Raw genomic sequence first — 26,574 nt, 5'->3', positions numbered from 1 at the left:
TTCACAGCCCGATCCCAACGCCACCAAAGCCGTGGGGGAGCTCCGTGTCAAGCAGCGGTGCAAGAATTGCTAAGCTCTTATTTCTGTTTTTATTTATGGATTTTACATTTTTTTAAGTCCTGTAGTTACGTCATCCTTGTTTTGGGGAGGGAGGAGTTGCCAGATGGGGTGAACAGTTCTGTGGCTGCCATCCAGACACAGAAGGATATTGTCCAGTTTAATCTGCACACCAGGAGATTTACTGTAAATCCCTTTCCACATGCAGTCCTAACAATGCAGCTATCGCTGTATCTCCCCAGGCTTCAAGATTATTTTGATGGACATTACTTTTTTTTTTTTCCCTGAGAAACACAATGTCCATTTACAAGTGCAAGGAAAGCCAATGTTTAATCCAAGGATTACAGCCCAGAAGTCCTGCTATGCTCAGGCTGCTCCTTGGGCTTTAATTAGAAAATCCGTATACCACTTGCTAACTTCCTTACGTTTCAATCCCAAAATGCCAAGCATCTGAGATCACAGTTGAGTTCTGGAAGAGACCCAAAGATTAAACCTCCAGGGAAGTCAGGCAGGGCTGATAATTGGGTTCAGAGCAGCAAATCTTCAATGGTGTTATTTGGCCAACGCTCATCCCCGCACGGCAAAAGAACACGGGGCACCCAAATGGAGAAATAGGAGTTGTTTGGGATTAAAGCATCCCTGGCATCTGTTCCCAAAGAACACCAAATTCCGCCTTCCCTCTTCTTCCTTGACATACAGCCAGCGTTTGTCAGTTGGATTGGAATCACCAGGCAGCTATAGGAGAGGTGTAATTACTGCACTGCTAATTAGGATTTACCTGGTTTACCCTGTGAACAGAGTGGAGTCACAACTCCAGGGGGTTTTCTGCCAGCACAGCTCCGTTCATTCCTAGGGAAGGGCTCGAAAAGAGACAGTGGAAACGAGCTCAGATTTGGACTGAACATTGGTGCAATATTCTAGATGTATGTGGCTCATAGTCCATAACCAAAATTAAGGGAACATTTCTGCCTGTCTCATAACACTTATGCCAGTAATTGGTAAAACCTTCCCTGGCCCTGTGATTCTGGAAACCATCCGAGCTCCGCTGATCTTCATGGAAGCAAATCTGTGTGCACATGAATCATTTGACCCTGAGCCTTAAATTATTTTCTGAGCTGATATTTTCTAAGAATTAAATACGTTGCTTTGAGTCCCAAGAATCATCTTCACTTTTAATGGGAAGAAGATGAAGAAGAATATTTTATATATATATAATTTATTTGATATATATGTGTGTAAAACATATGTTATATACTATATATATATATATAAAAAAGATATTTCCATCTCTAAACTTTCATTTTGGTCTTTTATATTTTCTATCTACAAACACAGGCTCTTGGCAAGTTCCTTGGCTCTTTCTTAGGGCAAGAGGAAATCTGTCCAATTGTTTGTCAAACAAAGCATCCTGACAACACTTTATAATTAATATGGAAGAAATTCTCCACCTAGAATCTCTACTGTGACCACGCTCAGTAGAATGGGATTTTTTTTGTTGTTTTTAATAATCAAAATGCTGGGTTATTTCTGTAATTTTTCCTTATTATTTTTGCTGTCCTAAAATTTAACCTGGTTACCCTGACTCTGGCATTTAAACATCCTTATTTGTCATTCCCCTTACAGACTGTTTGCTGCTTTGTCGTTTTCAATTCTACGTTTAACAGACAGAAAAGGGAAAAAATACTTATTTTGGGGCATAAAGATAAAAGGAAACAAAGAAGATAAGGGAGCTCTGGAAAAATTTCGGGAAGTGAGGTGATAATTCCAACCATTTTGAGGCTGGACAAGCCGAGTAAGGGAAGTTTGGTGGATCAGTTTTGTGAAGGGTTTGACTTTCACAGGAGCTCGAGCAGGAAACTCTCCCAACTCAGGACGTAAATCCTGGCTAATCTGTACGGCCTGGTGGCAGAATGCAGAGCACCAGGGCTCCCCTCCACAGCCAGAGTGGTTATGAGCAGCTGTGGACGGATTCTGCTTCTTCCTCCCTGTCCTTTATTCCTTATTTTTAAACTCTTGGGGCTGCGCAGGAGTCTCCGGCTGTGAAGGGACCGTGTGACTGCTCTGGACTTTGAACTCAGATAAACTCCTTACTGAATGAAGTCATCTGGAAAATGCTTCCAACCGAGATTATTTTGCACCAGGCTGTACTAAGAAATGCAACAGAATTTCCAAACGTTTCAGAGGCAAAACAAAAGACCTGTCCTTGTCCTGAGGGCAGCGTATCAGCTCTAGAACGCCTCACACACACACAGGACACGTGGACCAGGCTGTGGAAACACATCGTGGTTTAGCTTGGGGAATAAAATCATCCTGATTCCATGGAATCATGCACCAGCTTTTGCCTAATGGGTGCACACAACCTCACTTCCAAAAGACATCTTCAGAAATCCCGATATCCCACGTTCAAATCAGTAAGATCAGGTCCAGACTGGACACGTTGGGCTGGATCAGAATTTCTGTGTGCTTTTTAGCCTGGTTTTAGCTAATATTTGGATTTAAAAAAAAAAAGAAATCCCAGCCCTGATCATTATGCCTTTTTTTTTTTTTTTTTCCCTAGGAGCAGAACACCTGGCTTGGATCCTGGCTCCCTTCCAACCTGAGTCATTACAGACTGGCCATGTAAGTTTTCCCTGTGGTTTTCACTGGATAAAGCATTCCTCTCTGGTTCCTCCTGTCAACATTTTACCCTGTTCTGGGGCACTAATCAACACCTCCTGCCCTCTGCCCCAGAGAGGGCTACATTTTACTAATAAGAGAAAAAAATTCCCTAAAGTTGTAATTATGTCCATGTCCCTTCCAAGTTTAGTTGGGATAGGCAGGGGTGTAATTATAATTTTAAACATAATTGTACAGAGGATGTGAAGTTTTTAACACACATTTTGAGATCCCAATGATCCATCAGCCATGATTTGTATCGGAGTGGTGGCTCCTGGGGAGGGACAGCGCTGGCAAAGGGGCCAAAGGCTGATGCTGTGCACACAGAAACGCACTTGGAACACTATTCCAATTAATCCATCCAAGTGGGTAGTTTGGCATTTGACTCCCATCCTCTAAGGACGTGGCACTATTAACTGAGGAGACTGAAAAATTGATGCGTTTTGATCGGGGCAAAACACCAAACAAACCAAAAAAAAACCCCACAAGTTTTAGGGGGAGAGAGAAAATTTCCGGTACCTGTGGTGGAAAACCTTTTCAGCAACGCTGAAAGAGAGCTCCGTGCAGCGGGGAACGGGACACATCGCCGAGGTGCGACATTGCCATCGCGTGGCCATCTCAGCTCTGCAGAAACACCAGCAGGGACAGAGGGAATCGGAACCTCGCCCCAGATTTGCAGCTTTTTCAATTGCCTTTGTTATCTGCAGCCTGCAAGTGGCGATGCCCTCTCCTGACATCCCACTCCGCTTCTCCAGACCTGCTCTCCTCTGTGTCAGGCCCAGTGCTGCCAGGGTGACACTGCACTGCATGACTGGACATCAAAAAATGTACAGAGACATCAGAAATGACAAATGGAACATTCCTGATGTCAGGAAGCCAATCTTTAGGAGCAATCCGAATGAGAACAGCACAATGGCCTGGATCAGGAAGGAACCCCAGCACGGGAAAATATGTGGAAGTTAGTGTAGAGTCAGGAGTGGAAAACAAAGCTAATAAATCAAATAAGGAATTTAAGAAGAAAATGAAACAGTGACAGAGGGCAAATCGAAGTGGAATGCAGAAGCAAACTGTGATAAAACATGCAGATGGAAAAGTTGTACGTACTCAGAGAAGCAGCAAAGAATTAAACCAGATCCAAGGATGACAAGGGGCTCAAATGAGAGCAGCAGTGAAGACAAAAAAAATAATTTTCTGCTTGAGCCAAAAGCTGTTCATCCACACAAAACTTGTGTTTTCCCTCCTCTGGCACCCTGCCCATGCAGAGTGTGATTGAGCCCATGGAATTACAGCCTCGGTGGGGGGGATACAAACTTCCTAAAGGAGGGGCAACCTGTTGCAGAATTACAGCAGGAGCTTTCTGGCCAGCTGGCACAGCAGGCACATACCCAGAGAAATCATTTGGTAAATGAACTCAGTAGGACGTTTGTCAGGACACCCAGATTTCAGCTACAAAACCTTGTATCAAACGGCACCAAAGAACCAAATGAATTATTAAAAACTCCAGAGATGGAAAAAGTATTGACAGGCACAGAACAGCATCTCAACTCCCACCGGTGCCTGGCCCTGCAAGAGCAAATCCTGTTTGTGTTCCTGTCTCCCAGCACCTGGCACCTGGAAACACCCAAAGGAACCCGCCTGCCTTGGAACAACTGGGGCCGAGTTCCTGCACTGGGAAAGATCCTTCTGCAGCTGAACCGCCCAGACCGAGGAGGCAAGAGGAGCCTCCTTCTTGTGCACCATGGAATTTGCAGAGGAAGCTTGCAAGAGCCCTAAAGGGAAAGCCTAAAATTTCACTGAAGGAAATCAGGTCAATATTTCCTATTATCCTGAGCTGGAGCTGCTGAGATGGTAATTATACCATTTTTTTAAATTCTGTTTTCTCATGTTTGCATGTTTGTTTTGCCAGATTGAATCACAGAATCACCTGTATTCAACCCTGAAAAGTGTGGTTGTTTCTGTTACACAGATTGTCCTGTCTAGGCTCAGAGGGCTGAAGCCAGAGGAAAGTTTTTTGCTCATGTTTTTAGCAAAAAGGCTGGCTTGTGAAAACTAAGAATGCTCCCAGGCTGTGAGAGTTTTGTTCTGTGTGTCACCAAGCAAGTTTTCCATATGCTGCTAAAAGTCTCAGTAGCTTTTTGAAGAGATTGTGCCCTATTATTTTTGTGGGTTTTTAAGTACAAAACAGATCAAAGGGCTGAATGACAAGATTCCTTTCCTTTTTCACTCAGGACTGTCAGCTCAGGTGTAGCTGACATAAACAGGGAGATTTTTCAAACCCGAACATGAACCCTCCAGGAGAGAAAACCATTTTCCAAGAGTTTCTGACAAACCAGGGCACTGTGGTAAAGCCCTGCTGGTGGCAGAGACAGTGCCCTGCCTGTGCCAAGTGTCCCTTCCACATCCGGACGGGGGAAGAAGCCAGAGTGCCACTCACAGAATTCCACGGGCTCTTTGGCTCCCCACACAGGCCCGCAGCGACTCCTCAAAACAGGCACCTTCTCTTCTACGAGCTGAGGAGCTTCTCAGGCAGAGTCCTGCAGAAAGGCCACGCCACAAACTGCACTGCCCGAGCCCAGCACCCCGAGGCTGTGCTGTTCCAGGCGGGCGGGTACCTGGACGCAGCCACAGCCGCCTGTGAAAGCATCAGGTGCGTCGCCCTCTACTCGAATCTCTCCCCCTGTGACTGCTGCTTGAGGAAAATGTACAGCTTCCTGCTGAGACACCCACGCGTCACGCTCCGCATCTATTTCTCCCGGCTCTATCGCGCCGGGAATGGCTCTCCCGGTGCCGTGGGGGATGCCAGGGCTCTGCGGAGCCTCTGCAGCCTCTGGCCTCGGGTGACCCTGCAGAGGCTGCCAGAGGGGGCACGGCAGTACCTGCTCTGCCACTTCGTGTGTGGCATCACAGGGGCAATCCCTCCTCACCCAGCGCTGCCGTCAGGAGCCTCAGCAGGTCGGCAGAACCCACGTCAAATTAACTTAACGGGAGTGAAAACGTATTTTAGGGAAGCCTTTCCCCGGGGAATGGAAGGGAACCCGGCTGTGAGGCAGAATTTAAAGGTCTTCCCTTCTCCCAGCCCGGCCTCCCGACAGCCTTTCCCAGCCGTGAAAGGCACTCTGCCCCCTCCAATGTCTCCGAGCCGTGTGCTTTCTCCAGGCGTGTTTCTGCCCTCTCAGAGGGAACAGCTACACCTCAGACCCATAAATATTGTAAGGCATTTAAAAATGCCAAAGGAATGACTCAGTGGAACTCCTCATTTCCCCGTGTTTCCCTGTGGCACGCACCTCTTCTGAGGATGACACACATCCCTCCACTTTTGGGTGTGAAACTTAGATCACAGATAGCAAAAAAGCACCATTAAAGTCCCCTCTTACCCAAGTTAACCCGCAGTGTAAAACCGTGGGTCTCAAATAACCGATTATGAATGTCCTTTTGTTTTAATCCTCCACCTTTCAAACACAAACCCAGAATCATAAACCCCAAAGCTCTGTATACCCTGTGGCAGGGGGTTGGAACTAGATGACCTTTAAGGTCCTTTCAACCCAAACTATCTGTTTCTGTGACATTTTAATTACCTCCTGCAATTAATTTGTTGCCTTTAGGTCGATTTCTACCAGAAAAATGTCAGATACAGTCCCCAGGCTACAACCTCACTTACAGCTGGATTGCAGCTTCCCAGGTGAGGCAGCTTTGGTGGAACACAACACATCCTAAATTCCTCCTCCATCAACAAGGTGGTCCTGCAGGTAGAGCTGATGCAAGAATAAATTTTCCCACAAGCTGTTCCCTTAATGACAGGGATACTATATAATATACAACAGGGATTATATATATATCTCTCATATGTGTGTGTGTGTGTATATATATATATATATAAATAAATATATATAAATATATATATAAAATATATAAATATATATAGGGCTGCTGCTTTTCATTAAGAGGACCCTCACAAAGCTGTGTAATTCCCTAGTTAACAATAGGGTAATAATTACCTGCACAGTCCAAATGGTTTAAAAAAATATTTCTACACTTTAGAGCAGTGTTTTGTCTTTGTGATTCAATATCTTTAATATACTAAAGGTCTTAGAGAATGGGGCAAGGGGCAGTGGACAGAGGGACCCAGACAGGCCTGGGAAGTGGGAGCATGGGAATCTCATGGGGTGTAACAGGAACAAGTGCTGGTGCTGCACCTGGGTTGTGGCAACAACACAGGGATCAACTGTGGGATCAACCCAGGCTGGGGATGAACAGATGCAGAGCAGCCCTGGGGAGAAGGACTTGTGGGTGCCGAGGGGTGAGGCTGGACATGACCCAGCCATGGGTGCTGGGATCCAGGAACCCCCCCATGTCCTGGGGTGACCCCCAGCGTGGGCAGCAGGACAGGGGGGGATTCTGCCCCTCTCGGGTGAGACCCCCCTGCAGAGCTGCCCCCAGCCCTGGGGAACAGCACGGGATGGAGCGAGTCCAGAGGAGGCACCAACATGATCAGAGGGCTGGAGCGGCTCTGCTGGGAGGAAGGGCTGGGAGAGCAGGGATTGTTCAGCCTGGAAGAGAGAAGCTTCGGGGTGACCTGATTGTGGCCTTGCAGGCCTGAAGGGAACTTACAGGAAAGATGTGGAGAGGGACTGTTTACAAAGGCCTGAGCGACAGGACAAGGGGGAACGAGTTCAAATCGAAAGAGGGTAGGTTAGGGTTAGATATCAGGAAGAAATCCTTCCCTGTGAGGGTGGGCAGGCCCTGGCACAGGCTGCTCAGACAAGCTGTGGCTGCCGCACCCCTGCAAGTGTCCAAGGCCGGGTTGGACGGGGCTCGGAGCAGTGGGGGCGGGTGGGTGGTGTCCCTGGGGCGGGTGGAAGGCGTCCCTGGGGCGGGTGGAAGGTGTCCCTGGGGCGGGTGGAAGGTGTCCCTGGGGCGGGTGGAAGCTGTCCCTGGGGCGGGTGTAAGCTGTCCCTGCCCACGGCAGGGCCGAGGCGGGCGGGGCCGGGCCGGGGCGGGGCGGCGGCTGCGCGGGCCGGGCGCGGCCATGGCGAAGCACACGGTGTCCTCGGCGCGGTTCCGCCGGGTGGACGTGGACGAGTACGACGAGAACAAGTTCGTGGATGAGGAGGACGGGGGCGACGGGCAGGCGGGGCCCGACGAGGGCGAGGTGGACTCGTGCCTGCGGCAATATCCTGGCGGGGGCGGCGGGCGCGGCCTTGTAGGGGAACCGCGGCGAGCGGGGAGGGAGGGAGAGAGGGGACCGAGCGGGGAGAAGCCGAAGGGGCTGAAAGGGGAAAGGGATGAAGGCAAAGGGGCTTGTAGTGGGCAGGGGATGGAGGCTGGCAGGGGAAGGGGCTGGCAGGGGAAGGGGCTGGCAGGGGAAGGGGCTGGCAGGGGAAGGGGCTGGCAGGGAAGGGGCTGGCAGGGGAAGGGGAAGTGGCTGATAGAGGATGGGGAAGGGGCTGCAGGGGGAGGAGAGAGGCAGCCCCGCTCCCCCCCTCTCCCCAGCGGTGCCCCAGGGCTGCGCTGTCACGGGTGGGGTGTCTCACGGGTGCTGTGCTCCCCCAGGCCTGTTCTCCAGGGCTGCAAATCGCAGGAGTGATGGAGGATGATTTCTTTTACTTGGGTCCTCATTCAGCGAAGGGCCCAGGAGGTATTCTCCAGTCCCGGAGCTGTTTGTTGGTGCTGCTCCTGTCTTAAGTGGCCTAAAAATTGCTGCCTTAGGCTGTAATCTGTGGTGGTTGGTGAGGGAATCGTTGCATCCACTGGGCCTGGAGTGTTTTCAGTCATGCATAAGCCAGCTGCAAGTATGGCTGTCCCAGTACTTGGTACTTGATTTCGGTGTATTTGGTGTCTGCTCCTTAACCCTCTGGCACAGGGAACATGATGGCTGCGCTGCAGGCGGCTCTGAAGAACCCTCCCATCAACACAAAGAACCAGGCAGTGAAGGTGATGAAATAGTAACTAACTCACTCATGGGTTATTCCCTAAAAAATCTTTTCCTGTTTCTGTTGCCACCAGGTGTACTTTGAGGAAGGGGGTTTTAGGGTATTCCCTGATATCGAAACATCCCTGACCACTAGTGTATTAATCTTGCTGGAAATACTGTAGCCCAAGTGGCATCTTGTCCAGGTAACCTTAACTTGGTGCTGGATGAGGTGTGGTGTGTCCTCCTTACCTGTGTCGGCTGTGTTCTGTGTGCCCAGCTGTCACCAGGTGCCTGTGTGTGACCCAGACGTGGCAGCACACGGATGTGGTTGCTGCTGGGTGATCAGGGAACCAGAGCTGCAGCTGTCACCTCTGACGAAGGAAACCATTAGCAGTGAGCCTACAAAAAAGGAAGAATTGGTGCTTGTCACATCCAATCAGAATGAAGCTGTTAAAACCTCAGGAAAGGCCAGCCCTCCCCCCTGTGACAGAGAGTGGGTGTGTGCATTTCTGAGTCTCCCCAGAATAACCCCTGAATGGCTCATGATTGCGGTGATGGGAGGAACGGGCTGATAAGATGTGGCACTGCCCAGGCAGAGTCAGTTCTCCCTGCCCACAGGCACAGCTCTGTGCTGCTCACAGGGCAGAGTTTTCCCTTTAGGCCCAGCCCATTCCTGAGGGATTTCACGAGGCTCTGAGAACCAGCTGTTACAGATGGCCCTCACATTAATGACCTGTTTCCTTTAGCCCTGTACTGATGGATTTAAGAACACACTTGGTAGTGGAATTGAAGGTGGCGGAGTGACTGAATATTTTAATGTCTGCTTTCATTTTTAGTTGATCTTTAGAACTTCTGTATTTTTACTTGCAGTTCTTCCTGTGAGAAGTCTTGCTAAGCCAAGTGGTTATGGGATATTAAATTGGGCAAGAACACTGACACCCACAGTTTACATAGCAGGAAGCTGCTTGAAGTGTTTGTGTAAAGTCCAACAAACCCCAGACCTTTTTTTCATCCTCAGTTAGTGATGGATGAACAGGAAGAGAAGAAGAGCTGTTCTTTGCTGATTACGTGGCTAAATGCCACTGTGAGCATGCCACACACATTCCTGGGCCTCCACGAAATGGCATCCAGACCAACTTGCAAATGCTTATTAGTGCACAATATTAATGCTGCCAGTCTGCATCCAGCGTGCCTGGGGCAGCAGCTGACTGTTTGGAAAACATGTGGCTTCCAGCAGTCACCTCTTCCAGGTTGGCCATGGCATTTCCATGGAATATAACAGTTGTGTCACATTAAAGAGTTCAGAGGCACAGAAAAGGCTCTGGTGGCAAAGGAGGTCAGACAAGCACTAAATTGTTATAATTCTTTTGGAGCTTGCTAGACCTTGAGCTTTGATATGAACAGGTATTATTATTTAATTAAAATATTTAGTTATAATTGTCTAGCATAACTGTATTGCTTATTACTATAGCCAAAAATTGCAAACATGAGCAGAGAGGCCGAAAAACGAGAGCAGGGCAAACTCTTTACACTGTTTATCCTTGTCTGTTCCGTGTTAGCATCACACACTGTCCTGTTCAGAGCTGTTAAAGAGGAAAACATTCTCACTCACTTTGTTTGAGAGAGAGCAGTTTTTGGATGCATCTGACAGGAGAATGGATGTGTCTGTGCCTGCCTGTTGACAGGATCGTGCTGAGAGCATTGTGCTGAAGGTCCTCATCTCTTTCAAAGCCAACGATATCGAGAAGGCGGTGCAGTCGCTGGACAAGAACGGCGTGGACCTGCTCATGAAGTACATCTACAAGGGCTTTGAGAGCCCCTCCGACAACAGCAGTGCTGTGCTGCTGCAGTGGCATGAGAAGGTGTGTGGGTGGGGCCAGCTCCTGCTGGGCTATCCCTGGTGGCAGGTCCTGAGCTTGGCAAGAACCCCCTTCCTGTCTGGTGAAACTCCAGTGCCACATTTCAGGCTGTGAGGAGGAGGGTTTGGTCCCACGACCTCACAGCTGAGTTACATCCTGTGCCTACTGCTGGTTCCTTGGGTAAAGATTCTACAGTTAAGATGTGCTTTTCCCCTTAGACTGAGGCAAACAGAATGGTTGGATCTGGTGATTCAAGCAGATGGAAGCAAAGTTTGCCCCTTAGAGGGAAGTAGAATTTGCAGCTTGATTATGCAGAGATATCAAAGCTTAATCTAAGTTAAATATCTGTGTTTAAAGCGAGTGTGATTATCCTGCCCTGGCACCCTGGGTGCTGGTGTTTTGTGGAGGGCAGGGAGATGCTCATTTGAAATACAGTTGGGATCTGAGTCATTTCATGGAATCCCAGACTTGTTTGGGTTGGAAGGGGCCTTAAAGTTCATCCAGTCCCACTCCCTGCCATGGGCAGGGACACCTTCCACCAGCCCAGGTTGCTCCAAACCCCATCCAACCTGGCCTTGGACACTTCCAGGGATCCAGGGGCAGCCACAGCTTCTCTGGGCACCCTGTGCCAGGGCCTGCCCACCCTCCCAGGGAAGGATTTCTTCCCAACATCCAAACCTGCCCTCTGTCAGCATGAAGCCATTGCCCCTTGTCCTGGCACTTCCTGCTCCTGTAGGAAGTCCCTCTCCATCTTCCTTGTTGTCTCCCTCAGGTCCTGGTTAGCCTGTAGCTCCCCTGGCCTGGTGTTAACTGTTGTGTTTCCCCTCCCAGGCCCTGGCTGCTGGAGGAGTTGGCTCCATTGTCCGTGTTCTCACTGCCAGGAAGACGGTTTAGATCCAGCGGCGAGTGGGAACTGCTGGTGCGAAGCCCGACCGACCCACGGCCGCCCCGGGGGCAGCCCCTGTCTCTCAGCTTGCCTTCTCTCTCTGCTTCTTTTCATACCTGACAAATAATGCGTGTCGTGATCTCTTTCGTGGTTTTAAGTTCTGGAAAATGATGAAGGTGCAGTTTTTACTCCTAACAGGAATATTTGATGCTGGCCGACGTTTCAGTGGCTCGTACAGTGACGTGAACAGCTCGGTGTTTAGGGTGATGATGTGCATTTGTGTGTAATCGTGGCGGATTTGGACCTGACTCTCTGAGCAAATGCTGAGGGACGCAGGGCAGTGTCTTAATTCTTTTCTCTAGCCAAGCAGTGTTTTGAGCTAAAATCTGTGTTTCTGAGAAGTGGGGCAGCTATTATTAACACAGGTAACTGGACCACGTTGCCTTTGGTCAACCTCTGAACCTACACCCGTGAATAGGACAGAAAGCAAAAGCTCCTTTCCAAGCCCAAATATCATTCCAGAGAGCTGAGTATTTTCCTTACCCTGTTTCCTGTGACCAGTCCAGCGCTGGGTCTGCAGCAGGAGGGTCACAGTGGGATGGAGTTGTCCATCGTGCCATTGGGATGATGGAACTTAAAAAGGTTGATGGTCCATTTACGCTGGAGCTCAGCCCACTGAACTCTTTTTATTTTGGGGAGCAAAGATCCTGATGAGAAAAAGAAAAAGCAGCTTTTACACAACAAATCACCTTTCAGCAACTGGAAAGTGATTCGATTTTGTCAAGCACAACTAAAGTGGCTGCTTGGGGTAGGCAGAGACACATCCTGGTATCCACACCATCCTTGCAGAGTTCCCATACTTTGTTTCTGGATGTTTAGAGTCTGTAAGGATACCAGACAGCTCACATTCCTGTTGCCTTGTGCCTCATTATGTTAGCTAGTGGGCCAATTGGGTTCCCAAATAAAGGGGAGTATTTTAAAAAGAATTAGGAAAGCCCAGGGCATCCCAGGCCACAGATCACCGTAGAAGGTTTAGGGCCAGGACTGAAAAACACATATTTAACTTTCACTATTTTACTGCAGTTCATTTCTGTAAAACTGTTGGGGACCTTGTGAAATCCTTGCTGTTTTTTGATATCTGCTTTTTTTTTTGTAATAATAATAATAAAGACCAGACAATAAATCACTGAATGTTTTCTCCCACGTCTGACATACCTTCAAGTTTCAGCAGGCTCCTCCTCCCAGGATGGACATCATCTCTGGTTCCTTCCACTTGTCCAAATTTGATTAAGATACCAATCAATCCTCATTGAAAAAAAAAAAAAAAAAACACCTGCAATCTCAGAGAAGTTAAAAATATTTTCCACAGCAATTGGTACCAAAGCAGGTCAGCCACCTCTAGATGGCATTAGATAAATGATGGGAACAAAAATAATGTTTTTTCAGTGCTCAGATCAGTCTATATTTGAATCTCCTCTCCAGAGATGATGAGAGCCTTGTGTAAATTGTTGCTGTACAAGCTCAAACACAAGCACTGCACCCCAGCTGGATTTTGGGCATTTCTGTGTATTTCTGACCTGTCTCTGCTGGATTCCAAGAATCTTCCACAGGAGATGTCACCATCTCTGATACTCAGTTCCTCTTGGATGTTATCATAGAAGAAACACTAGTTTGCCTACTAAATCAGCTTGGTCAGAGAAAGGGGAATGAGGGACTTTCTCTTCCTAGAAGGGCTGTGTTTATCACAGCTCTGAAATCAGTTGAACATTACATGACTAATACCCAAGCAGAAGAGTGAGCATTCCGTGTGCTCCCCTCTTTCTCTGAAAGACAAGAATGAAAAAGCCAACAGGGGTGATCTCTCATCCTCCTCCAGCTCCCCTTTGTACTGGTTTTGGGGTAAACCTGACCCAGCAGTGCACCGGTTCAGACAATTAAATGAGCAGAAAATTATCCCTGCAATTATCCCTTCAGCTTTCCTGCTCAGTGGAGTCTTCCATTCCTCACAATAATGAGATAAGGCACCTCAGAGGGGTGTTTGCACACTCACCATTCCCACTGCTATTCCCACCCCTCTCCTGCATCATGAAGTGTTTGCATTTCCTTCTCCTTTTCTGGAGGTCACAGAGTCTCCTCCAGGCTCAGGGGTGTGCTCAGTCCTACTCTGGATTAAAACCCAACTCCGTGCTCGGGGCCTCAGGTTTCTCCCAAAGCAGGACTCAGAAGTCTCCTCCTCAGCCTCCCTCCCAGTGCTGGAGTTCTGTAATTTGCTGAGGAAGTTTGGGTAAAGGCACAAGGGCAGAGTCTTGCCGACATATTTTAAGCTCTTGCAAAATGCACATCACATCTCACCGCTGGTAGATGTGCCAGAGGCAAAGTACTTCCAAAAACACTTAAAAGCCACCTGTGGAGCACTCGGCTCCAAACCTCCGAGTCAGCAGCAGGTCTGACTCCTGCCATCCCCACTGGCCACATGCCCTGTGTGTCCCTGTGCTCCCAGCAGCCGCTGCCCCAAGAAACCCCATCCGCGGGCAGCTCCACGTCCCCCCAGCAGTAGAATTCCACACTGGGGCAACACGGTGAGGGATGGGAAGGATCAAAGGTTTCCCAGGTGGTGCCTTTGGCTGTGCTTCACCTTTCCAGCCGGGCAGGCAGGGGAGCCTCAGCCCAGCCGTGCCTGCCAGGAGTTGCTGAGAGGAACCTATTTAGCAACCACCCCCATCGAGGACCGCGCTTCAGACGGCACCAGGGGCTCGGCTGAGGACCTGCCCTGCGCCTCTGCACCCCAAAATCTGACCTAACGAACTGACAAAATCTGTGGCTTTCCATGGAAAAGCCAGAGAAGCCAAACCCGAGGAGATGAGGAGCAGCTGCCAGGGAGGAGCAGGGGTGCACCCCACGGAGCCCACTGCACCAGGGGCAGCTCTGCCCCACTTCCCCATCCCGGGGCTGCGATGCAGTGAAGCCACTTCCTGCCAGGTTTGCGACACGGGCAGGGGAAAGGCAGAAGTACAGGCAGAAGGGAGACGAGAGAGGCTGAGCAGCGCCACGAGGAAGGACGAGGAGAGGGGCGAGACCCACGACACAGCTCCCACCACGCCATGTCCCTGGTGGAGACGATCCGGCTGTGGCAAGAAGGGGTGTGTGCAGCAGACAGGAAGGACTGGAGCGCTGCCCTGGACGCCTTCACAGCCGTCCAGAACCCCCCTGCCAAAATCTGCTTTAACATCGGCTGCATCCACCTTGTCCTGGGGAAGCTGGCGGAGGCGGAGGAGGTAAAGTACAGCCCGAAGGGCTGCTAGTCCTGCTCACCTGTTGGACCTGCCAGACAGATGGACGCTGTGGGGAAGGGAGGAATTAAGGCTCATGGCCTAAGGGAAGGATTTGGGGACTTTCAAATCTGTGAGGAAGGGAGACAGCCCTGGGCTGTTCCTGCTGAACCTGTTTTCCCAGCGGATCAGAGGCGAGGCAGCAGCGGCAGCCAATGGCTCGCTGCTCACCCTTCCTCTCTCCGAGGGGTGACCACAGTGGCACGTGGATCCAGCTCAGAAAAAACCAGGAGCCTGACACAGGTTCCCCCACCCAGTGCCCAACAGTGCAGGGAGACAATCCCCAGAGCCCAGCCCAGGCCACTCGGCTAAAGCAGGACAGGTACAACTGCTCTATGCCCCCCGTTTTTTAAAGGTACCCCCTTTTTGCCCCACTCCTACCTCCGTGCAGGCATTCACCCGGAGCATCGGCTGCGACAAGCACCTGGCAGTGGCTTACTTCCAGCGGGGGACCGTGTTTTACCGCAGGCAAAAGTGAGTGGAAGGGTTTAAAGTTTGACTTTTGCTGGTCGTGGAGACAGTCGTCTTCAGCTGAGGATGGCCCCAGGCAGGCTGGTACCTCAGGGGCCAAATTGGAACCCCCTGAGGTCAAGCGGGCTCCTGTTCTTCAGCACCGCAGTCCTGGGATGAACTTGGATCAGCTCTCCTTCCCTGGGGTGTCTGAAACACTGAGACCCAACTGAACTCCCACGAGTTTGGGCATAGGCTTGGAGGCAGGCAGGTTGCCACCACGGCCTGGTGACACCCTTGTCCTCTCCTCCCCAGCAATGGAAAGGCCATTGAGGATTTCAAAGAGGCACTGGCCCAGCTGCGAGGCAACCAGCTCATCGACTACAAGATCCTGGGGCTGCGCTACAGGCTCTTTGCTTGCGAGGTGAGTTCTGATCCCAAAGGTCTGTTCTCCAGCACGGGAAATCTAAGGAGAAGACAGCCTCTCTTTGTGCCTTGCGAAAGACAAGCAAGCCGGTGCAACGCCACCACCCCGCTTGTCCCCTCCTCTGCTGCCCCCCCGGTCTGGCTGCTCCCACAGTTCCTTTCCTCGCCCCCATCCCTCGGGCAGATCCTCTACAACATCGCGCTGGTCTTCGCCACGACGGGGAACTGGGAGAAGGCTGAGGAGCACCTGACTCTGGCCATGAGCATGAAGAGCGAGCCCCAGCACAACAAGATTGACAGGGCAATGGAAGCCATCCTGGTAGGGAGGAGCGGGTCTTACAGCCGTGTATGTGTTCTCTCCCAGCAGCCCCATCAGGGAGGAAAATCCCAGTCACCTTTTAGCAGGAGAAAAGCACAGTGGGAATGGGCATCACAGTGAGGCACGAGCCTGTGGGAAAAGCTTTGGGTCGCTGGGAAGGCAGAGGTGGGAAGATCGGGTTCCATGGATCACGTCAGGGCTGGGGCCAGGCTGTCACAGTGGTTTGACTTTACGGAGTAAAAGCCAAACCCCAGAGACAGAAAGGGACATTCAGCAGGCCCTGCTCTCACTGCCAAACACTCCATGACTTCCCTGTGCTACAGAAGCAGAAGCTCTGTGAGCTGGTGGCCATTCCTGTGGGGAAGCTGTTCAGGCCAAATGAAAAGCAAGTGGCTCAGCTGGAGAAGAAGGACTACCTGGGAAAGGCAATGGTAAGAAAGGAATATATTTATCTAGACACGGAGCTGGTCTGTGCCTCCAGGATCCACCCCAGGCACGGAGAGAGGGATGGCACACATGGGGAACGGGGACTCTGCAAGAACAGAGGAGCTAAAAGCATGTTCCTGCAGAGCATGGCCTATTTCCACTTTGTCTCTTTAGTGAGACACAAGGGACAGCCAACAATGAGCTGGAAAGATCCCACTGGAGCTTTGCCTCGAGCCAAGATATTTTCAGGGGTGGGGGAAAAAAAGCTATTTAGCATCTGACACCCACAAACAACCTCCAGTTCTTCCCCTGCTCTGTTTGAAAGGGGCTTTTCATCTCAGATAAGCAAGCAAAAGCTTCTCTCCCGTGGGTGTGCAAAACCCAGCCACTGGGATGTCACCCTTGGGCTCAGGTCTCAAACCCCAGTGCCAGCGAGGCTAAGAGTGGAGAACTTACCACACTGAGGGGAGCTTTGGGGCCAGAAGCACTCAGCCTGTAGTCCAAGATGCTTAACCTAAAATCACAGTCCCTCCTGAGCCTGAAGCAGCCTGAGGAGCTTGGCGTGGCCAACAGCAAAGGCAGAAGGGTGGACATCAGAGGTCTACAAGCACTCTGTCTGTCTGTCTTTGGCTTTAGGTGGTGGCATCTGTGGTGGACAAGGACAACTTCTCAGGATTTGCTCCCCTCCAGCCACAGGTAAGGCTGTGAACAGCCCAGGAGCATGTCAGGGTGGATGTCACCCCTCGGCTTCCAAGGGCTCTGGCCTGTGGTGGGGAGCAAACAGCACTGTCAGCAACCACCGTGAACTCTCTGCCACTGGCACAGGGAGCAGGCGGGCTCTGCCCCCACGGATCAGCTGCTCCCTCCATCATCAGGAAGCTCACCCACCTCCATGGCTGAGGTCAAGCTGGTTCCCTGAATGGGGAAGCGGTGGCCTGGTGGCACGTCCTCTGCCCCCACCATCGCTGTGGGGTGACAGCTTTCAGCAGGGAGCTGTCTCTGACCCTCCATGGAGGGATTCATCAGGAATCCTCTGCCTAAGCTTGAGTGGGCAGTTCTGCTCTCCCTTTTCCATCCTCCTCCCTGTTCCTGAAGCCCTTCACATTTCCTGTGCCATTCTCCAGATGGTGTAGCAACACCTTTCCATCTCTAAAGGTGTCTGAGAATTTTGACAGAACACAGGGAAGCGCAGCCAGCGTTGCGCAAGATGAACGGCACCCTTCTCGGTGCAGTCAGGGGTTGACATCTCAACCCTCTCTGAGCTGAAACTACAGTCACTACAGAGTTGAAAAGAGGGTTGTGCCTCTGAAAACTGACTGCAGGTGAAAGAATTTGAAAACAGCTCCTTAGAAGGAGCACAGCCGGTGATGTTCCTCACAGGCCTGCAGGAGGAAGGTGCTGGGGTGATGGCAGGCGTGGTAGAAGGCTGCAGGACATTTCTGCAAAGCAATCAAAATATTCCAGATTACTGCTGATTTTCCTTTTTGTCTTCCTGTTGGCAGACCTCTGGTCCTCCACCCAGGCCCAAGACCCCAGAAATCCTCAGGTAAGTTGGATGAAGGATGGACGATGCTGCTTAACTCACACAGCCAGGCACAACCCTGTCCTGCACCGTGGTGGCTGAGCACCCAGCTGGCACCCAAAGTTCAAGGGGGATGAAGAATGGATCATAGAAACAAGGCAGAGTCTTGGATTCTCCCTACAAATTAAAATAACAGTATTGCCAGCATTCCTGACCTGTGCACTGCTCCCACACCCAGGGCCCTCCAAGGGCAGCCGCACCGTGTCATGTACGAGTTCATCCCCGAGACCGCTGAGGAGCTGCAGGTCCTGCCAGGAAACATTGTCTTTGTCCTGAAGAAAGAGAAGGACAACTGGGCTACAGTGATGTTCAATGGAAAGGTACCAGGAGTGTGCTGGCAGCAGGGCAGACAGTGGAGTGGATGTGGTGAGGTTCTGCAGAGGCAAAGCCTTGCCCAGAGCAGCTAAAAATCAGGTTTCTGATTTAGGTCCCTTATGCCCTCCCTGGCTTAGGCCACAGGGCTCAGTGAAGCCCATCCAACCTGCAGAAACTAAAATTCAAGCCCCAGGAACTCTCCTGGATGCAGGGAAGGGTGAGGACACAATTGGTTGTGTCCTCCAGCACTGGGGTTGCCCGGTAGTCACCACTCATTTCTCCTTCCCCTGCAGAAAGGGATTGTCCCCTGCAACTTCCTTGAGCCTGTGGAGCTCCACAACAAGCTGCATATCCAGGTGAGGAGGCCCTGGAGGAGGTGGTGGCCTGGGGAGGGCAGATCACCCACAGTAGGACCCACAGCTGCGACTCCCCCCCCCTCACGACGCTGGGGTTGGTTCTTCTGGCTCATGGTCACCTCAACGTGAGCTCAGCGAGCTGCAAAACCGTGTGGGTGGCACCCTGGGTAGCGGGTGGCAATGCTGGGGAGTTAAAGGGTGGTGAAGTCACCCCTCCACGGTTCAAGACCCCAAACCTTCTTTCCACTGGCACAGGAAGAAACCCCTGTGGAGGAGGAGATGCCTGAGTCCCCCACCTCCACGGCGCCAGAGAAGCCGCGGCGGCCGGCACCAGGTCAGAACAGGCGCTCAAGGGACAGGGGACCCCAGCTGCAGGTTTGGGGTGGTGTCCTCTGGGCCACATCCTGACCCTTTCAGACCAGGGCTAAGGCTCACCTCCATATTTATCCCAGCCCCATTTCCGGTCAGGGACTGGGAGACATTAAAGCTGGAGGCAAAGACAGCAACTGCAGTGTTGAGGAGGGAGTAAAACAGTGCCTGTGAATATGTGAGAAAAGCAAGTCCCTCTGTCCTCTTAATTAGCACAGTGACTAATGAGAAAAAGGCCTGGGAGTAGGAATGGGGCAAGAAACCAGCTGGAATAGAAGGCTCCTTAGAGGCTTCTCCTTTAAGCAGGGCACTCATGATGGTTTTCTTGCTGCCCTGAGCTGGGCTGGGCTTCAAGATGCTGTGGTTGCCCTGGGTAGGGGATTCCTGGCCAGTGTGACCCAGTGTCCCACATCCCAGGCCTGGGGCAGAGATGGTGGCACCAGGGTCACCACATTGCCCCCAGCACAGCCACATAGGCAGTCCAGAGGTAAAGCTGACACAGAAGGTGGCTGTGGCTCATAGAGTTAAGAACAGACAGCTCATAGACCCAACAACCCCAAAGACCACCTTTAGGCCATCAAAAGCCATCTCAGATCAATAAGTGGACCACACTCAACAGTGTAGCTCTGTCACGTCCCATAAGGAGCACAGTCATGTCACAGCACTGCCAAAATGTAGACCAGATCCTCGTGAAGGGGCTTCAACAACCCTGCCTGGAGGTCCGAATTTAGCTTTACAGCCCCCGTGAAGGGCAGGGACTGCCTTCAGTTTTCATGGCAGACCTAGGGAGATCTTAAGAGCAAAGACACTAAAACCAGCAGCTCGCTTTTTATCTCTTTAAAATCTACCCAGGAAAGACATCCCACCCCTTAAACTCCCAAGAGAAGAGGCACAGAGGCCAAACCTCTGCTCAGTGGTTGTATCTAGATCCTACAGACGAAGCCCATTGTGGCAGATGCAGATCCATTCAAGGGACCAGCGCTGGCCCCAGGGGTGGTTGGTGTTGCTGCAGGAGATCTGACAACATATTTAGGCTCAGAGCAGCCACGCTTATCCCATTCCACCTGCTGAGCCACCTCTCTGCTCCTCCACAGACCACATTCCTGCTACTGTGACGCAGCCAAGAGACACAGCAAAGGTAACATCCCGTGAACACAGACACCGAGGTCCTGTTGGTGCCACAAACCTGCATTTACCAGGCAACTAGAGCTGCTTTTTCGGACTCTCGGTTAACCTGGTGCAGTTGCAACATCTCAGTTGGCCTGAGGCACTTGAGAAGGGAGAAACAGGAGTTTGGCTGGAATGCACACACTCCTGGGCTGGGTCAGCGCATCAGGTCATGCTGGGGGGAGAGAGAGATGGGAAAACAAAACATTCCCAACTCGAAAAAAAAGAATGAGGGGGTTGGAGTGTGGACACATCTTGAATTTGGTCACCTCAAAGCCACAATTTGGTGCCAAGTGCCTCATCTATCACTGGGCTCCCTCCAGGAGCTGCCAACCATGGCTTGGGTGGCACAATCTGACCAACCACCACCATGGCAACCACAGATTCCACATCCCAGCCCCTCTCCCTTCCCTTGCCAAGCCACACAAGGTGATAACTCATTTGTTGCCCGCAGGAGGCCGAGCCACCCGTCCCCAGCCCCCACATCCTCAAGGTGCATTACAAATACACGGTGGCCCTGAGGGTCCAGCCAGGCCTCTCCTACCCGGAGCTCCTGGACCTGGTTTGCAGGAAGCTGGAGCTGCAGCCCCAGCACACGGAGCTGAGGTGAGGCCCTGCCCGTCTCAGGGAGCCAGAGCCACGATCCCAGGGCTCCCACCCTCACCTGCATCCCCTGCACACCAGGTACAAGCCCGCGGAGAGCCAAGAGCTGGTGACTCTGACTGCAAAGAACCTGGATGCAGCTTGGAGCCAGAGCAAGGACAACTGCCTCACGGCCTGGTGTGACCTCACGGAGGTCAGGGACAGCTGCAGGTGGAAGCCACCTTTTCTTCCCCCTCCTGCCTTTGCTTTCCTTGCCACAAGCACAGGCTCATGGCTTTCAGCAGAGGAAAAAAGAGCGGGGGAGGAGGAGAAGCAGAGCTTGCCTCTCTTGCCCTGGCACAAAGAAAAAGGAGAAGCCAAAGGGGGTGTGTGTGTCCTTACCAGCTTGTTCCTTGCCCTAGGGAGAGGGGTTTTTACCAGACAGCAAGCCAGAGGAGTCGCCACAGGAGGCCCCGCCGAAGGAGATGGGACCAACCCAAGTTGTAGCACAGTACAGTTATGAAGCCACCCAACCTGAAGACCTGGAGTTTCAGGCAGGAGATGTGATCCTTGTTTTATCCAAAGGTAATGGTGCTCCTCTTGTGACAGGGGAGGGGAGGGACCTGCCAGCTCTGCTGAGAGCAAGGGCAGTGTGGCAGCAGCAGAGCTCCTCCAGCTCTGGTGTGGGCTTCCCATCCACACATCCATGTCACGCACACTTCCAACATATTTTCTTCACAGTCCTGTTTCTGCCACCCCGTTCCCCAAGCATTTAAGACAGGAGTTCCCCCTTGAGCTGTGTTTAAGCTTACTCTTTGCAGTGGATTTTTCCAAGGAGATGCCTCATTTTGGCTGCAGCCCCTGCAATGGGAGAAGGCTCCTGCTCCCATTCCTCTCACATGGCACCTTTTCCTGTTACATATTAGTCTTTAGTGCTTCTATGAAAACTGAGGCTTAAAGAGAGGCAATCTCAGCAAGATCTAGTACGTTATGTTTGACTTGGATCCTTTCAAGCCTGTGCAGAACACACAGCAGAAGGGACAAAGCCACTGTGCTGCAGCAAAAACTGCTGGTAAGCCCCTATCAGGTGAAGAAATATGTACACAGGGCATGTTTCCCTCCTTAATGGGGCCTTTGAGTGAAATCAAGACATCAGGAATAAGTTTTGAAGGCAAAACACTTGTGATACCTTGCTGGCTGCAGCTCTGTCAGTAATTGTGGTGGCTGGCAGGCTTTGGCAGCAGTACACAAGTAATCAGAGTCCCCCTCTATGATTGTACAGGTTAGCACTGATGACTCCCCCCACCTCAAAATCCTACTCTGCCCTTCACTGCTGAGCTAAGTATTTCCCATCAGAAAGGTAGTTCTCACCTCATTTGGTTCCCCCATAGCAAGATTTTCAGAGCTCCCAGGCTTTACTCAGCCCAGGGTAGCAGAGGCTTTGGGGGTTTGGTTTGGGGTTTTTATGTGAACTTGGAAAACAGGTGAAAATACAGTTTAGTTTCATTTTGAAGAGGACAGCCCAAGCTATCAGATCATTTCCTCACTCTCCACACTCACCTTGTTTCCACTCAAGGCAGTTTCCAAACCCCTTGGTCTATATTTTGGTCTGATTTCCCACCTCTGTTTGGCATCCCTTCTTACCTTGTAGCTTTGCTCTCTTCCTAATTCCTTCTCATCCCCTCTCCTCCACATTCCTCTCTCTACCAGGCTCTAGCAGGGCTCAAAGGCTTATCAGCAGGAGCACCTTAAAATGCTGATCTTGGGCCTGTCTGGAGCACAAGGAGGTGATTTTGTTCCTCTACATCCCTAGGGTGACAAAAACGGTGTCAATTTTCTCTTCCAGTGAATGAAGACTGGTTAGAAGGCCAGTGCAACGGGAAGACTGGCATCTTCCCATCTGCCTTCATTCAGCACTGAAGACCCAGAGAAGTGAGACTTCAGAAGAGCTTAAAGTCGTGGAAAAACATTAAGGATTCAACTGCTGCCATTAAGAAGTTTCCATATTAATCCCTGCATCTGAAAATGAACTTCATTATGAACTTATATTATTGCTACTTGTATTAAAGGCTTTATATTTTCTTTTACCTTTTGCGTCGTCCTCTAAAACAGGTACTTGTTCAGAAGCTGCTAATTGTCTTCCTGTCAGGAATTCCTAAATCCCGTGCTTGTCAGGAGACTTGCCCTGTCCCACCTGTGCTATTCCCTAACAAAGCTTTTCCACAGACACACCAGGAGCTGGGAAAACCCTCGAGAGGGCGGTGCCACCCGCATTTCCAGCCCTGTCAGCACATCCAAAAAGGGAAGTGACATTCAGGAAGCTACAGTCCAGGAAAAGGCTGAACAGCATTTGCTTCCTTAAAACACGACTGCCAACCCCACACAGCCTCCACACAACCCTGGCTCCAACTCAGAATTCAAACTCGCAGGGACTTTGCAACCCCAACCAAAAAAAGTGGACACTTTTTTCACTGTTGTGTCTCAAAGCTTTTTCTGATCAGTCAGAAGAGACAGTAACTTAGAAGCACGCTGCCTGCAATCTCAGAGCTTTGCTCCAAAGCAGAGGCAGCAGTTTCTCCACTTTGGATTCTATCATACAGGTCCTGGACAACCCCATTGAGCCAATAATCTAAATATCATATTTATTGCTGAAGGAACTTACTCTGAAGAGCTGCCTGGATACAACAAACACCCATCATTTCAAACCTAGAACATCTCTGGAGTTTTCTGTGACACATTTGGAAGTAGGAAGACAGTCAACATCCTGATCTGCAGGCAGCTGAATGGCAGAAGGATCTGTGCCCTACCGGGTTCAGTCTGCAACTGAAGAGGAGCTTTGCAAACTACTCCCATCACTACACACAGGCAGTACAAAACCACAATCCAATTATCTGCACCAAGCCCAAGCCAGAACCACTGTGAATTTATTTAGGTCTCTTTCAAATAAGAGGGGGGGGAAAAAATAATTAAAAAAAAATCAACTTCAAACCTTCTTCTGGCTTCTCCAGAAAAATAATGTGTTTTTAAAGGCCTGCAGCCAAGTCCCATGGGAAATAAATGCTACACACAGACCCGGATGGAGAGAACATGGTTTAATTAAAGGCAAAGCTGATTTCAGCAGCTGCAGTTCTTGCACAGACAGACAAAAAACACAAAAAAAAAAGCTTACGACACAAACCAGTTTCTGTTGGGGGCCCCCTCCCTCGCTCCCCCAGGTGCTGGGGGGCGGGCCGGGAGCCGGACGCATTCCCGAGGCCGGGCGCTCATGCACAAGTGGAACGGTGCGGCTGCAGCGGGCGCTGCCGGCAGGGAGATGGAGAACCTGGTTAGCTCGTCTGGGGTGCAAGAGTCAGTGACGGATCAAACGCTGGAATGTCGCAGCTGCCGGGGGTGCACAGCTCGGACGCGGACCGGGAGGGCCGGAGGGAAGCACACAGGGGGTGGGGCTGTATTACCACCGGGTGGGAACTTCACTTTTTGGGCTCGTTAAAGGAAACACAGCTTCGAAATGCAACACAGAACAGGGATGTTGCTAGGGTGGAGCTCGTGGGGGAGCTGCTTCTACCCCCGAGGGGTGTCGGGTCTCCTCCGCCTTCCCTTTTCGTGTTCTCTGGAGCTGCCCAGACTCCAGTCTCGCTTCAGCTCCTGCATGTGCTTTGCTCTGCGTCTGAATTCCAGCCCAGAGATCCTGAATCATCACACAAACCCCTACTGCTAAACACAGCAAATGGACATTGAGATTGTTTCCGTAACTTCCCTGGGAAACCTAACGAGAACGCTGTCCTTTAATGAAGCTTCCAGTCTTCCTTCCCCCTAATAAATAGCAAATAAAACGTTTTTTCCTTTTCCCTTCTGCACCTTTTCAGCTGTGAACAGCTCTACGCCGTTTCCATGTGCGGTTCACACACGTGTGTCCATGGGTGCCTTGGATTTGTTTCTGGAACTGAAAGCTTGGGGCTGCAGCTGGGGCAGGGAGGGGGACGGGTTTCTGCAAGAGCTGACCTGTGCCTTGCTGGGGGTGTGGACTCTCCACACTGTCCAGGCTGACTGTCGGATTTACCCAGCCCTGCTGGACCCCTGATTATTTTCTGCGAGATGTTGCACGTGGTAATGAAACTACGAGCATTCAGCGAAGATGGGAAGATGGAGAGAAAAAAAAAAAACAAACAGAAAAACAAAACCAAAAACAAAAAAAAAGAAAACCATTGAAAGCTTTCTACCTACCTATTAAAATGAGTCAGGCTGTGAATGCACAGACTAGCCTGCCCTTTGTGGGGCTAGCCACTATGCTACAGTAAAATGTACAGGAATCACACATTAATTTAAAACCCCATAGCAGTTAACTTGCTTGTTCAGCAGAGTGCTGCGATGCCCCACATCACCCATTATAGCTCAAACACCTACTGAGAGGAGGGCATTTCATGCTGGAGTCTCTAACCCACCCGTGGGCTGGCCAAAGCCTCTGGGTGAAGCGGTGCCAAGTGCCAGACTCTCCTTCATGAAACTCCTTTGCTAGCCCAGGAGACAGAGCCCCACCTCGCCACCAACCACCTCTGACCAGAGCAGCAACTGGGGCTTTCATTGCTACACACTGACTATGAAGCACGTTCTGTGTACGGAAGAATTCAGTGTGATCTTACTACTGAGATAGTAATAAAGATGTTTAGGAGTAATTTCAACTACATTCTCAGTCAGCGAAGCAATCGTTAATGGATTCCTATTGTGTCTCCCCGGAAGAGGGGATAAGGATTGAGAAGTTCTCATTGGCTTCTCCCGTCTGCCCTTCGTTCTCAGCTTTTACTTCCCATGTGGCTGGGGACATGCACGATGGAGAAGGTGAGAGGCGGTGATATCGGGTTACTGAGTGAGCCAAACAGCAGTTCCTCTCTCCCTCCAAAGGGCCCGGGGATGGGAGAGTTCCTGATGTTGTTTGCTTGCACTGCAGACGTTTTGTGCACACTCAGTGGGTCGGTGGAGCACTTACGCCCTCCTGACAGCAAGGAACAGAAGAGAGGGCTGCCACCTGCACAGGACTGTGTGGGCCAGTCCTGCAGACCCAACATGCCATGGTTTATGGAGCCGTCGTTTGCGAGGGTCGCCTCCTCTGTCTCAATGCGGCGGGTTCATGGCGCCTTGTCCACGCTGCTGCTTCTGCTTCTGCTGCATCAGCAGCTGCTCCAGGGCCGAAGGGCCGGGGTGCATCATGGAGCTCGACCAGATGGACTGAAAACAAAGAGCCAACACTAGCACCTCCTGCATTAGACAGCCCCCCTCTGACAGATGGCAAAGCAGAGACAGTGTTCTATATTCTCCTTCTTTGTCACTCATACCTGGCTTATCATGAAAGTTACCCAGGTTTCAAAGAAGGCCTTTTAAAAAGAGGTTCCCTGGAAGAACCTTAAACTCCCCCCGAATCCTCATTACCATAAAAATTCATCCCACGTTAACTACTACTAATTTTAGACTAGTCAAAGCAAATGTTTTAATTCCTTCCAGTTCTGCCAGCCTGGGCTTGATCCACAAAACACTCAAAACCAGCAAGAACTGGAAAACCGTGACGTCTTCCAGCGCTGGCGACACCTCCCACACTGCCTGCGTAAGTGAATCTGCAGGAAAAACCTTCGGCTTCTGACACTGAACTCTGACACCTGCAACAGGCTAATGCCCGTCCCTGCATCCTCAGGCCCCACAGACCCGTTCCCGAGCACAGTTTCAGCCAAACCTACCTTCAGGCTCTCCATGAGCACAGCTGAGGAGTCCTCCATGGTGGGAGGGCCTTGGGCTGCCCAGGTGCCACTGGGAGCGCTGGACTGGTGCCAGCTGCTCTCCGAAGAGGACGACGTTGCCGGGAGATAGTCCAGACCAAACCCTCCCATTGCTAAAAC

At 51.0% G+C, this 26,574-nt stretch overlaps 5 protein-coding genes across 11 annotated transcripts in view; 4 read left to right on the top strand and 1 right to left on the bottom strand.

The window, feature by feature from the left end:
- The window catches only part of ZBTB37 (zinc finger and BTB domain containing 37), a 331,509-nt gene that overhangs the window by 67,282 nt on the left and 237,653 nt on the right, over positions 1-26,574 (top strand). The window lies entirely within an intron of this gene.
- Positions 4,995-5,951, top strand: APOBEC4 (apolipoprotein B mRNA editing enzyme catalytic polypeptide like 4). Its single transcript, XM_050307402.1, has one exon. It carries the CDS (start codon positions 4,995-4,997, stop codon positions 5,949-5,951), a length of 957 nt encoding a protein of 318 aa, XP_050163359.1.
- On the top strand, positions 7,711-12,559 carry ARPC5 (actin related protein 2/3 complex subunit 5). The gene is made up of 4 exons (XM_050307407.1): positions 7,711-7,882; positions 8,572-8,643; positions 10,309-10,485; positions 11,314-12,559. The coding sequence occupies exons 1-4, from the start codon at positions 7,739-7,741 to the stop codon at positions 11,374-11,376; spliced, it is 456 nt and encodes a 151-aa protein (XP_050163364.1). The 5' UTR covers positions 7,711-7,738; the 3' UTR covers positions 11,377-12,559.
- On the top strand, positions 14,470-22,776 carry NCF2 (neutrophil cytosolic factor 2). 4 transcript variants are annotated; one of them, XM_050307393.1, is made up of 14 exons: positions 14,470-14,643; positions 15,089-15,171; positions 15,463-15,571; positions 15,758-15,892; positions 16,216-16,323; positions 16,955-17,014; positions 17,821-17,864; positions 18,079-18,220; positions 18,509-18,571; positions 18,827-18,923; positions 20,554-20,713; positions 20,792-20,903; positions 21,112-21,274; positions 22,536-22,776. In XM_050307393.1, the coding sequence occupies exons 1-14, from the start codon at positions 14,470-14,472 to the stop codon at positions 22,607-22,609; spliced, it is 1,524 nt and encodes a 507-aa protein (XP_050163350.1). In that variant the 3' UTR covers positions 22,610-22,776. The 4 variants fall into 4 exon arrangements, with proteins under 4 accessions (XP_050163350.1, XP_050163352.1, XP_050163351.1 ...); XM_050307395.1 differs by lacking the exon at positions 15,758-15,892; XM_050307394.1 differs by lacking the exon at positions 16,216-16,323.
- SMG7 (SMG7 nonsense mediated mRNA decay factor) overlaps positions 23,767-26,574 on the bottom strand; it is a 44,844-nt gene continuing 42,036 nt past the window's right edge. For all 4 annotated transcript variants that reach the window (XM_050307364.1, XM_050307367.1, XM_050307366.1 and 1 more), the window contains 2 exons: positions 26,416-26,567; positions 23,767-25,912 (listed from right to left, as the gene is read on the bottom strand). In XM_050307364.1, coding sequence (XP_050163321.1) covers positions 25,799-25,912; positions 26,416-26,567 — 266 coding nt within the window. In that variant the 3' untranslated portion in view covers positions 23,767-25,798. The remainder of the gene's footprint in view (positions 25,913-26,415; positions 26,568-26,574) is intronic.

This window comes from Myiozetetes cayanensis, unplaced genomic scaffold (assembly GCF_022539395.1).
Source record: "Myiozetetes cayanensis isolate MyiCay16 unplaced genomic scaffold, myiCay2020 scf12, whole genome shotgun sequence".
Taxonomy (NCBI): Eukaryota; Metazoa; Chordata; class Aves; order Passeriformes; family Tyrannidae; genus Myiozetetes; species Myiozetetes cayanensis.
Note: the sequence above shows the minus strand (reverse complement) of the source record. Positions and strands in the feature narration are given on the sequence as shown.